This window comes from Antedon bifida, chromosome 1 (assembly GCF_963402885.1).
Source record: "Antedon bifida chromosome 1, ecAntBifi1.1, whole genome shotgun sequence".
Classification (NCBI taxonomy): domain Eukaryota; kingdom Metazoa; phylum Echinodermata; class Crinoidea; order Comatulida; family Antedonidae; genus Antedon; species Antedon bifida.
Genome location: NC_136226.1, coordinates 9786044 through 9800480, shown reverse-complemented (window position 1 = coordinate 9800480; position 14437 = coordinate 9786044). Strand labels below are relative to the sequence as shown.

Below are 14437 nucleotides of genomic sequence, written 5' to 3'. Positions count from 1 at the left end.
GGAGAAAATACATTAATTTACCCTCAACCATAGATTCGCGCAGTAAGATATAGTTAAGGTTATTTCATAGGTGACTGCATGAAACGTCATTGTTTCTTTTAGGTAATCATTAATGTTGTTTTATGTAAAACCAACATTTTCTTTATTAGATAATGTGGGTTTTTCTACATCATCCATTGATAATAAACTTCACATTAGAACTTGATTAATGTGGTTGTTTTTAAATTAATTTTAACTTGTTAAATGTAGTAAACAGGATGATAAAACAAAAACAAGACATTAGAAAGTTATTTTTATGATAAAATTGGTTTTTGGTATGGTTCTTACGGCAGTCGTGTATTATGTACAGTATTTAACAGACGTCACATTACAGTAAAGTTTATCTGGCTAATATAATTACTGATAATTACAATTTAATACATATCAAACAATATTATTCATTTAAAAATGTTCATTGGATTTCAAATTAACAAATTAGGTTACCACTTGGTCCAATTATTGTTACCACATTGAGATGGAAATGAATTTAATATTTTTAAGTAAATTATCTCATCTCTGATATTATGTAACATGTATTTATACCTAAGTGAAGTCGACATTATTATTTTTTTTAATAGATTTGTTTTCCAAATTTGGATTATTTAATCTATATGGTAATTCTGCTACATTATATTGTAATGTGTAACTATTTGAATATGAAGAAATGATGACTAAAGTTAACTCATTAATTTCAACCAATCTACTATTAAAAACATTCTTTGCTATACCACTAATCGGCTTCGTTCAGTTTGTATTGCAATAGCTAATACATCCCCCTGAAACATAATTTCAAAGCTAATTTATTTTCCAGCACGTAAAATTAGTTTTGGACAATATAATCCCAAACTGATACACTTTCAATGAATATGTAATGCATTTGTTATAGTTTGTGTAGTAAACATTATTCATAATGATATGATGAATGAATGTTGAATCAACGTAAGCTGGACTAATTAATATAAAGTTTTATATGTAGTTCTAACAATTGATAGAATGTCACTTTAATATGATTATAAAATATTAATAGGGCGCTACATCACTTGTTGCTAATCCTTTATAAAAAAAAATACCCAGGCACATAAATTGAGTGTTAACAAATTTTGAAAAAACCCCTAATGAAATCATTAAAAAAATAACCCTTTTATGGTTATAATTCCTGTTTCGTATTTGAAAATTGCATACAATACAAACATTGTAATTCCTCTTTTATTAATTTATTTATTCGGAACAAACAAACATCCAGGGTAGGGATAAATGATTAGTACTGTATTTTATGTCCAGGTTATTCTTAAAAAAGATTAACATTTATCTCCAGGATAGCCTTAAAGGATAACTGTTTACATCCAGGGCAGTATAAATGACAACCATTATGTCCAGGGTAATTTTAATAAATATCTATATCCAGGGCAGTATTAAAAGTATTTACAATTTTCTAATAAAATTGTTTGATATTAATAATAGTTTACTATTTGTATTATTGGCTTTCCAGGCAATGTAGAGTTTGTTCCATGTAATTTTTAATCGTATTATTGAAGAATAAATTTTGATTGATTGATTTATCAAATCTTCTTCGTCTGATTATAATTAAATAAAGTGCGTGGGTGTCTGATGTGTAAACACATACCATCGTAGGATTCATCGCTTTCTATAATTAATTGAACAGTGTATTGCCTACTGTGGTTTTATTTGATGACACCAAATGATGAAAACATGCCAATCATATTCTATTTATGTTCATTTTAATATTATTGTTTGATTAACATATAATTTTAAATTGTTAAGTTTAAGAAAACTATTTTTATTGAAATTATTGAATGTACTATAGCTTTTCTTGGTAGATTTCTGTAGTATTGGAAGGCCCATACCGAGTATTTTTATAGGGGGTTCTTTTTTTTCCACAAAAGGGGACAAATCATGATGAGCTCACTAGTTAGGCCTACCTTATTGTCTTTGTCAGTATAATCTACAAAAGAAGTTGCACCACCGACGTTTACCTCCATCAAACGCAGCGATAGTCATTTAGTTTCAACCTGACCACTTTTTGGCAGAAGCCTTTGAGAATCCTGTGGACCGCACAGGGGATTGTTCCATCTTGTTGCAGCAATCGCACCACTTTAATTCTCATGGCTGCAGTACTGATGTGTTTTTAAGAAAATGGAGATAATTTTATTACAAACTATGTCTGTTCGTAGCAATGCAATATATTTTGAAAACCAGGTGTTTTAAATCTCATTATGAATATATTGTGATATGAACTTTTGAATCTACACACTTCAAAGCATTTTGCTATTGATAGGTAGAGTACTGTAGGCCCTAATCCACAAGTCCATAATATAACATCATGATGTTGTGGTGCAGTAAATTCTGTTGTGCCAGAGTGATTCTCTAATTGTCTTTGTTAACGTCAATCATCATATTATTATTGATAATACTTGAAATCTCATTACATATAGTCATACATCAAGTGTATTACTACAAATAATAAAGTTAAACAGTAACACAAACTATTATCTTTTGTTTCTTCACACAAGTTGAGGAAGTGCTAAAATACATACAATTCTATGACGCATCATTTATATATTATCTAATACATCAGGTTTGTCCATCATGCACATCATAGCTTCTTCCCCCAAGTCTCCAGTTATTGTTTAATAATCGTATTTCAATCGGTATTTCCCCTTGGTGGGAAAATGAAACTCTGTGTATCAATCCATCCTTTCTATGATCCCACTACAGTATAACAGGGCATATAAAAAAACATTGTACATTTTGACCTCATATATTGCGACCATAGACCAAAGAAACTAAGTTTAAAGGTTAAAGGTTAAGCCATCTTTATGTATTACATCATGTTGGATAAATATCTACAGCGCAACAGCGATTACGATCATTCTCATTATAAAATAAAACCTGGTGGCCAGGATATGTGCTGTAATTATGTTTGAGAATATTTTATAGCATTTTTTTTTCTATGACAAATATGAATTTTGGCATAGGTTACTCATGTGTATAACAATATCATTATTGAATTGTTTAGTTTCTTAATAATTAAAAAAAAATGGGCTGAAGGTGGTTTCTACAATTAAATAATTAAAAAGTTTAGCAATTATCTTTCTTATTGATATATGTAAATCAGTTAATACATTATAATTGTACTTTAATATGAACTATAGTTAATTACAACTAATTAGATTAGACCTTGGTTAATATCTAAGCAGATTATTACGATCTTTGGTATTTAATTTATTCTCGTAGAGAGGTACTATAACTCTTAATTATTGTAGCTGAGCTCTGAAACAGCAATTTGTTTCATATAAGATCTTTTTTTTATATGATGAAGCCACTTTATAAAATGTGTCATATTCATATTTATATTTTTAAAATTTAGCATTAATATATTTATAGCTAAAAGCACAATGTGTATAAAATCATTAATCAACCATATTTTAAATATGAACCAAATTGTATGCATAGTTTTAAAGCAGAAGTATTCATTTATATTTACATTATCACATTATCTTATCGGTTGACTGAAAACAGATTGGCAATGTTCAGCAAGCAGGTTTTCACTGGTTTTCTTCTATTATTATGAATGTGACATAGAAACGAGTATACCTTGAAAGCTATTGCGCTCTTCTGGCTACTTATAATTGGGATTATGCAGGACTTACTACCCACAGCAGGAAGTTCTGTTTGAGGTAATGCAATTATGTTTTGCCTAATAGAATATAAAAAGGTCTTCGTTGCATTATTAAGCTGTAGAGTATTGCCTAAATCAGCTGTATGCTTCACGTCTATGCTTGTATCATCATCATACTACCTTCCTCAAATTGTAAATGGCCTAGAAGCAGACAGCCACAATGTTCAGAATTTAATTAGAATTGTTTATGTTGTGGAAAGTCTCGGATATTATCATGTGAAGGGTCTTAGGCGAGCGTTGTTTCACATAATGCTTGTTATTACACAGTGATGCTAGCCTCTGACGGATTCGGTATGTTGAGATAGGGTTGTTTTCATATGATAATTGCAGTTTTTAATATGATTTTTTCACAGTTGGTGTAACCATTTTATCATTAAGAAATATTGCTGTAATTTGAGTGAGATGGATTTTGTATTAGCTAGGCTTAATTCTTGACATTGTAGTCATATTTGTAATGCTTATCGTATTTGCCAAGCGTAAGAATTTGCTTTACAAATTGTAACTGAACAAAATTAATGTTTTTGTAGGTTATTGTTAGTAAAATTGATATTAAAAAAGTATTCATTATTTTGTTATCAATTTATAAGCAGAGTTCTTAACTTGATAAAAATCAATTTCAGTATTATGCGTTGCATCAGTCTTTTTGCGCAAGCACACATGTTGCTACTGTACTGAAGAAAACAAAAAGTTTTGGCCATTGATGTGTACCATGGTTTGCTGTGGATTTCCAATAATTTTAGGCAAATCATAATTTTGCGTAGTTTGTATGCATTTTCATACGTCTGTAATTAGGCTGAATAAAATTAATTTGAGAAGCCTACAGTTTTATAAGTAAATAATAATTGTTGAGCATTAATTAGATTTATAAACAAATGTATAATAAATGGTAGAATGTCTTGGCCATGGTTATTGGTTCGATTCTGGCTGTGGTTAGTTTCAACAATGCAAGCATTACCTCAGAACCTATGCATAATAAATGTTGAATCTATGCTAAGATTTAAAAAAAAAATTGCAAATATGTATTAATTAAAATGTTCGACCTTTATTGTAAAAGTAGTACTACTTGTATGCCAATTAATAAACATCTAATGCATATTTCTACAGTGACGTAAGTAAGTTTGTAAGTAACTTTAAAACCCATCTATCATTTGTGTTAATTGAGTGAAAGAGAATATTAAGTACTTTGCGTAACATTTGCTATGTGTGAGTTGGACATTTGGTTTCAATGCGGACTCATTTTTATCATTTCCCTTGAAGTGTATACTTTAATGAATGTCTTATATTAATAGAAACAGAATGGCATTATCTATTATGATGAGTATGAGAATATGATGGAGATGTAATTATGTGATATTGTAGGTTGATATCCCTTTATGTATGCAAGAGGACATTAATGTTCTCTGCTTGTCAACTATTTATGTGTTGCACAACAAAATGATTATTTCAATATTCAAATTGTAATTCAGACAAAAATTTGTCTAAAAAAATCCATATTGAAATCTGAATGAATGAATTTTAAATGATAAATTATCAGTTTGCGTGGAATGTCTCCTTCCATCTCTCATGTACATCTGTAGTAGGAATGTACTGTAGTAGAAAGTACATTATGTGTGGGTACATACTGTAAACAGAATACTGTAGTTTCGAGTGTCACTTACCTGGATAAAATAACAATGGTCCATCCTCCGAAAAGAGGATACTTATACCTCTATTGGATAATGATATAGTCTGTAAATCACACTATTTAGTGGGAGCATTGCAACTTACAGTACCACTATCATCATTGATTTTTTGTAAAGAGGAGGTTGCTTTTTATGTACCTGTACTATATATTTTGTAAATGTCTGTAATTCCAACTGGTAAATACTAAATAAAATGGCGTCAGAGTTTTAATTTATGGAAATCAATGAATGACATTTGTTTTTGTTAAATTTAAATTTCACATTTTATTTGATAATTACTATCAAGTTAAGAAACATATGTTGCAAAGTATGTAATTTAAGCACATGATGTTGTAGTCCTGATATAATGATGCACTTTATAGTCCTTGAATCTTCTTTAATATGCTAAATTTAAAATGAAAGTCTGACAAACATAGATTAGGTAAATGGGTATTCCTTTATGCCTCATTGATTCCTTGTGAATGAGGTCACAATCGCAACATCCACCTTAATGTCGTAGTTCAAATTCTCTTTTTTGTTTATGAATGTCATTTTTTAGTGTCTATAATAAACGCTTCTATAAATATCAAATAGAGACAAATGATAATTTGTCTGCCAGATGGAATATTAAAGTTGTGTTAAATCGAAGTTAGCTCTTGCTATAGTATTTCATGGTACATTTCATTTTAAAGAAATTAATGACACACGATTACAACCCACACAACATTTAATGTTGAGTTTACACTGATTATGCACTCAATGCTATTGTGTGTGAATTGTGTGGAAGATCGCTGTAAATGCTGGTTACAGTAGCGTGTATAAATATATACTGTATCCACTTGAATGGATACAATCTGCATGTGGAGTTTTAGGCCTAAATTAAAATTTACTTTATTTTAAGGATTGGAATGAGACAAAGGAGTGAGAGCAGGGGTGTAAGCTCTCTCCTAAATTGAAATTATGAACTATTTTTTAGTATTATTATTAATATGATACCTGTACATATACAGTATGTGAGGCATGGCATCACAAAATCGGCGTAGTGTCGGAAATAAAAGATTTTTAGATTTTTATAATCTATATTTAATAAGCTTTAAAATGAGGCGTTGTTTATTAAAATTGGTTTATTATATGAAGAGTTATTAATGAAAATATACGAGTCACTTTTTAGTTTAGGAAATCTTCATTTTGAGAAAATCAACAATGAAGTAGCAAGGCCGATTAGCTGGGCCTGGCCTAGCCCGCCGATCAAAGCGACAAGACTCTCTGTCAAAACTCGCTATTATCTCCTCAATAACGGCTAACTAGTTGAAAATATATCACTGTGTGGTACATTATATTATATTTTTTATTATTTTTAAAAAATATATGGATAAAAATAATGATTTGCAAAAATGTTGCAACGTTCATTCGAAAAACTGCGGTGGAAGCCATGCTGTTTCATGGTAAACAAAAGCGTCAGCCAATCAGAGAGTGTAATTTATCTCTATAGCCAATCACAGTCAAGGATTCACAAATTCTTATTTTTTAAAATTTTTTTAGCAACCTAAATACCTTAAAGACCCCTTACCTGCAATTTTGGACGTTTTTTGGAAAATAATACATATATATCACTTTAAAAACATTAAACCATGTCATTCCTTGTCTTAAATGTACGTTTTATGGTAAATTATGATAAAAAGTGAGAAACAATGCACTACCTAAGTAGCTCGCGGCGATCGACCTCTCGTGGACGGTCTTAGGCCTAGCCTAGCTAGGCTTAGTTTTGTAGGCCTAGCTGGTAAACATCGGTAACGTACGAACATCGTACGCAAGCTATATACCTAGCCTGACGTTGTATAGTTGCTGCATTAATTGTCTTTCTATTTTTGCCAGACTCCGTTAATACAAATTGGGGAAAACCTGGTATTTTCGCTGAAAAGTTAGGAGTCTTCCATTTGTTTTGGCCTCACGATCGATCGAAAAGTGGGCGAATTACAGGTGAAAAACAAAAATATCAATCCGCGCGCAATGCATTTTGGGATTTATAGCGGGCCGCTATAATTATTAGAATCGACTTATTTTTCACATTTTTAACCGTTTAAAGACGAAAAAAGTTATCGCAATAGGACCATATAGTATTATTTTTACATTACATATAGTTTGTGATCTTAAATTAGATCTAAAAAAACGTAGGGAAGGGGGCTTTAATAAAAGCAATTTCCATTGGCTAGATTTAAAAAAGATTCTTTAGGTTGTTAAAAAAATTATGGTAGCTGATATATTTTCGAACAGATAGGTACCAAATGAATGACGTCATTCAGGTTAGCGGTTTGTTTACAAAAGCGCCGTAAAGAAAGTTGATTTTTCAGTGAACAAAAGTACAATTTCCTAATAGATTTTCAATGGAAACGACTTAAATAATTGCAAAATACACATACTTCTGATATTTTTTCATGTACAAGAGTTTGATATGTAAAAGATAAGTGTTTATAGTATCGTTTTTTATTGACATTTTAAAATGGCTAGGTTAGGCCGTTTTTTACATTCTGAACTTCAAGGCTAAATATCTCAAAAGTGCGGGTTGCGACTCTGCGCCACTTTTGTGATGCCAGGCCTCATATAGTTTGTTGGTAACTATTGTGAATGCCATTTTATTGGAAATTGGTTCCTTTTCGTTATTATTTCTCTCAGCAATCAGAAATAGGTCCTATAATTTTGATGGCTGTTTCACCCATAAGCGTGAATATTTTCTGTAAGTTCATGAACCATCAAAACGTTAACCAGTCTTAATAGGATGTGAATGTAAATAATATTGCTATTGAATAAAATATAGATTGGACAGTGTAATCAGAGAAGAAACTATTGACATTTAATGCAAACATGTACATTCACATTTTGATGGTACATGAACCTAAGCAATCTTTACAAGCTCTTTTCTCTATTCCAGTTAAATTGTGGTTACTAACTTACTAGTGTCCGGGTTATTGCAGTTTAGCTTTAGTAGCGTTCAAATCATGGATGTAATAGCCGAAGGCTGGATGGCAATCTTTTAATGTTATCGCAGTTCAAAAGTGATTCTCCATGGAGAGGGAACTAACAAGATGGCGACTGCAATCGACCAATCAGATATGCCCTACGCAGTACGCACTACTACGCCTGTGTTGAGCCTATCTGCGTGAGGACGATACGCAACGCAGAGCGTTAAGCGTATAAACACGAACGCATTCTATATGATATACAAAAAATGCTATATTACCAAGAAATTATTCATTCTATTACGATTAACAATAATTATATTTAATTTTATAAAAACTTCACTGTGCTTTGACAAGAATATGTGTTGTAATTTATGTGGTCTTAATGTATATTAGAGTATTATTTTTTATATTAAATAATGTTTTTGAACACATTTACAGCCGCAATCTTGTTGGTTCCCCTCCTGTTGGAATCACTTTTCAGTCTGGAGTGCGCCCTCTAGCCTTCGGCTTAATATCTCGATGGTTCAAATGTAACAATTACATGCCACTGTACCCCTGTTGTAATCAGGTGCGAATGTATTTTTATCGCTTTTCTATTACATTCTAAAATATACAGTATCGGAGTTAAAATTAGCAGTTGTACAAAATTTTGGAACCCAGTTCTAACTTGAGCAGGATTCGATTCAGCTTAACTTAGCTACATTAGTGTTTATGGATGCCTTGAAAGAAAACAAATGTTGAAAATTGAATTATATGATTGTATTTGATTATTTTTTAGTATAATGTTTAAAATACTTACTTTGGCAAAATTATACACAATTCCCTCTAAATGTTCAATAAAAACATTTATCATATTTTAGTTTTTATTTTCCCAAATTAATGTTATAATACATCTCATTTAATAAGTTGTAACTATCATTGTCAATGGCTGTTTACTTTATCAGTTTTTTTATAATTCCAAATCATATGTTTTGTATGTAATTTCTGTCAAACATATTGCATTGTGACAGATATATTTATGTGTTAAGCCTAGGTTTAGATTCCAACATATTCCCCAGGGCTTAGCATCTCCCTGGACAATACACTTGTAACTTTACCAATAAAATCAACTGGCTTTTATTAAACATAAGTGTATGCTAATATTCTATAACTTCCCTTCCGTACTCCACTGAATAAGATATATAAGTGGGCGATAAAACATACAGATATTTTCACTAGTTTTACGTCATTACAGACCGCCTACACACTGGTAATTACATGCTGTTTCCTTATTTTTATAGACGTTTTTTCATTTATTTTTTTTTTAAATAGATAATCTGTGCTTGATATTTCATAGGTATTTATGTGTTCTTTACAGATCAAATCTGGAGGTTAGTGCCTGCCTTCAATTAACACAAATCTTGCAAATACTTCACGGGATATTCATATATAAAGGGCAGCGATTGAAGGGACTCACTCAAGTTTTTAACACATTTTACAGTAAAGATGAGTATGTTACTATGGGATAAGATTAGTCCGGCTCAATTTCAGATGATTCAAGATTACCAATCTTGTAAGTACCAATACTCAAGCTTTTTAAGTCTGGTCGAGGCGGCGGGTAGGGGCGATGCAAGCACAATCAATAGAATTGGTACCTTGTACAGTAATAGTACTGTACAATAGTACTGTATGGATCTTCTTGGAGAAGCTTGTGTGCACCTTAAAGTACCCAGTGCATTTTTCAGAACCCAGGTGTACTAATTAGTAGCTGGTACAATATTGTACATATATGATTTGAGACGGTACTGTATTTGTGCATTATAAATATACAAATCTTATCTATATTCCTGATTTTTATATTATACAGATATTGTATTCCCACATGAGATAATGTCCATTCATGAAGTATAACTTCCTCAATGGTCCATTAATATATCGCATATTTCTTTTTGCTTTTGCTATAAATAACCAGTATGCGATAACCAGAGAACCAACGTACGTGATAACCAGAGATGGTGTTTGTACGTTACGGATACAGATACAGAATAAAACCTTACCTTTATTGTTAATTTTTATAGCAGATAGTTTTAATTAAATGTCTTTCTAAAGGTTAATTCTGGTAATGATATAGTGAAATAAAATACTAGTACATTTGTCTTTTATGTACAACATGTTTCTAGCCTCATCTTTTAGATAGGACATTACAGTAGGTGTACAAGTGCGTTATTACAATTACATAAACACAACTAGTAATCAATTTGTGAGGCCTTTAATATTGAAAAACCTCTTTTACAACATGACTGACCTCATTAATGTTTTATTACTTGGCAAAATGCTTGCAAATATTGTCTGTTTATTTGCCAAGTTTATTACCATATTTCTCGGAGTATAGGTTGACCCTAAAGATGAATCGACCCCCAAACTTTGCCCCAGATTATTGTTACAATTGTTATAACCCGAGTATAAGTCGGCCCTTAAAAATAGCTGAATTTCCAAATAAAATGCCGGATAGTAAAGTACTACGCCAGTCGCCGCTAGCCTACACGATTTTCACTTGGCTAGGCTAAATATGATTGAATTTTCGAATTCTATACAGGTAAAATCGCTTAACTATCATTTATAAATACAAAATACCCTGTAAATCGTTATTAAAATCTCATAATTTTACACGGAAATTCAGAACATTTATCTCGATCATCAGTAGTAATGGCGGTGATTCAAATTTTGAGATTGTGATAATTTTGAGGTCACGTAACTCTGCGTCTCGACTGAATAGACCTAGTACAGACTACAGTATGTGAAATATGGAAAAGTATTACTAAAAATGCTAAATTGGTGAGTCCCTGCTCCCAACTGAATCGGACGGCAGCACAGCCCGTAAACAGTAAGGCCTATATTTGAATTAATTTTGTGTTTTATTAGCCCTATGTTTCTGATGATACATGTAATAATTTACTATTTCATAATAGCAATATCTTGGGATAGTAACATGGCAGTTGTGTGTAGGTCATGAAGAGGAAAAATGTTTCCTACAAAATTTAGATAAAGGAAAAGGATTTCCTCTGTTCTAAAGCCCTTTTTTAACCAAACGGTGCCAGGAATATATGAGGAATAATATTACAATGCTGATATTGTTCTCTGTCAGAACTGGTCATGCAGCATGGCTGCATCAACTAGATCTGCTTAACAAGATCAACTTGGAATATTCCCTACAATGTGAGATGGGCATTCTATGACAACAAATGCCATTACATCCACCCTTTCTTGGACTTCTTGTGCGGTCAGTGATGCATCTATGCCACCTGTGAGGAAAAGGCTGAGTTGCCACTGTATAAATCGCGTATCCTACTACCAGTCACAACACACATGACAGTAATAACAAAGGTGTTGTTTTCATTGTCTTTATATATTTAACTACTAGACAATTATTAAAAATGTGTGGGCGTTAATTATGTTTGAAAAGGAAGTTAACAATAGACGAGATGTAATCAACAGGTCACTCTGACCTACATTCATTCAACTACTGTTTATCATTTATTATATAATTTGTGAAAGACTAACTGGTATGATGTTACAATTTTATGAAACAATATTACATTCTCATTAAAGTTTATATCATAAACAGTTATAATATCCACTTTATATTATATATTTTTTTTAATTTTCGAAAGGTCATCAATAATATTTTTTTACCGTTTTTTAAAGTGTTTTAATGAAGCTGTTTAAAGGGACAATGTTATCATAAATGACGATTAAAGAAAAACCACATAAAGTATTAACGAATCTAATACAATAATTACAAATATTACAAAATCCAGAATCATTTTATTAATATAAGTATTAATAAATGACAGAACATGCTGTAGTCATTTTTCGACAGAATGTTAAATTGATGGAACAAAAACCTGGGCTACTTTGTAAAAGAACATTTATATTACCTTCTTGAAAGCTACAACTACAGTACGACTACAATACTCAGTTGTACAGAATTCTGATTGTGACTTGTCATTTTACACACGGTAGACTTGTTATGCTAAGGAAGTATGGTCACCGAAACCAATAGACGCCATTGACTTTGCTTAGCAAGATGGAAAACATGCCTAATAGAGGAGAAAATTATTTAGGTCAATGGTGATTGTGCCACTCTTGAAGGTTCATTAATGCATTTAATTGTCAATTGATTTGAATATATCACAAATCTGTGATTTTATCTTGTATTACCATTCATCAGTTGTTAAATATTTTAAAAATAATATTTATAATTTAGGCTTACAGTAGCGCATAAAGGCTAATAAAGTTTTTAAAATTATTATTAAGAAAATTTTATGTTAAAAAATGTCAGTTCTTTATGCAGCCTTTAATTTACCGACATTGGTGAAATAGGCAAAGAATTTCAAAGGAAGATGAGGGTTAAGGAAAAATAGAAGTGGCCAGGAATGACTGAAGTTTCCAAAGCCTGATTACAGGGCCTTGTGTTCTATTCTGACACTAGATCTGTACAAAGATTATATTGATGTGAACAATGATAATTATAAAATACCTAATAACTAAACTTTGTTTCAAAAGCATGAGTTTAGTTTTCACTTTTATATCAATTACTGTTAGATTGTAGGATCAGATAACCACAATTGTTACAGTTAATTATTAATAAATGAAAGATTATTTAAAAGAAATTTACATTTATTAAGATAATGTTGGTATTTATAATAAAAGATTAAAATCCAGCTTATTATATAAGCATTCTTATATAGATTTACTAAATAAATAACTAGTAACCTTTTTATAGTAGAATGAAGCACAGAAAATGTCATGTATAGATAGTGGCATATGATGTAGTTTGAAATTCAAGGCCCATCTTTAAATGAAACCAAGCTATCCTAGGATTATACACAACTAACATGTGATGTAATAAATACCACACTATGATTTTATTTTAACAACTAAGAAGATCATCGTACGATTTGTGGATATAGTGAGATTAGTGGGGATTAGTAATATGTAGTTATAAATTTGTAAACTGTACTCAAGTACTTTGGTTATTAAAACCATTTAGTATCTTAAAACTAGTGTAATATATAATGCTCAAAAAGAATATTAAAATATTAATTTTTTTATGAAAATAATAGTTTTAAAAGTATTTATTGACCAGATAAAATTTAGAAATATCAAGACAAGATAACGATTATTTACATACAGGACTTTCATGTAGTAATACTTTGAATAGCATTGTGTTAAAGCAACGATACCTGCCCCAGACACCATTTTGGCTACTATAAGATCTAAGATGGTGGATAATGTTCAAATTTAAGTTTTCTCCTATTTTAATGTGGATCATGTCATTGCTATTTTTGCTTACTTTTTGAGATGCTACTAACAAAACCCTTGGTAGTTCATTTCTTAGAAGTGAGGAACATAATTTGTTGATTTACGGTAGTTGATACAAATAACCCTGAACAACCTTTCTTACTAATTTTATAAATTGAGGCATGGCAAGTTAAATTCAATTATGATATTATTGATGTCGGGTAAAAACAATAACATGTACTTAGGTGTTGAAACAGGTGACTATCATGTGTCTATAATTCTGACGATTCTGAATAATTAATTAGATTCAATTAAAATATTATTTAAACGGACACTAATGCTATGATCTCAAGCGAAAAGTAATTTGACCAATCCACTTTTACGATTCGTTAATGTTTTATTGCATGTCCATCTTAATTTTCACCAGTCCATTTCTGACTCATAATTTGTGAATTTAATTTACTTTATTTCAATCCTTTTGTCTGAAAACTGATATTTAAGTACATAGCATGCATGCATGCGGCAAATTGTACTAGGGTGGTTTATAAAAAATTATCTCATTTCAGGTTGCATTGATGACTTTTCATAATAACATTTTTACTTATATTTCTATACTTCCAACTTTTTAAAGGCTGATGCATAAAATTTATTTTGTATTCATAGCATCCTCTATTGTTTGGTCATATAGCCTAGACAGAATGTTGACAAAAGATACATAAACTTCTTGGTATGTTTCTATCGCTTGTTGACAACAAAAACTATTCACCAGCACATTATAAAACCAAAAATTTAAT

The 14437-nt window shown here is 30.8% G+C and overlaps 1 protein-coding gene across 1 annotated transcript in view; it reads left to right on the top strand.

The window, feature by feature from the left end:
• LOC144841477 (diacylglycerol kinase beta-like) overlaps positions 1-14437 on the top strand; it is a 108995-nt gene that overhangs the window by 15674 nt on the left and 78884 nt on the right. Inside the window, exon 2 of the mRNA XM_078697835.1 lies at positions 9718-9912. Coding sequence (XP_078553961.1) covers positions 9846-9912 — 67 coding nt within the window. The 5' untranslated portion in view covers positions 9718-9845. The remainder of the gene's footprint in view (positions 1-9717; positions 9913-14437) is intronic.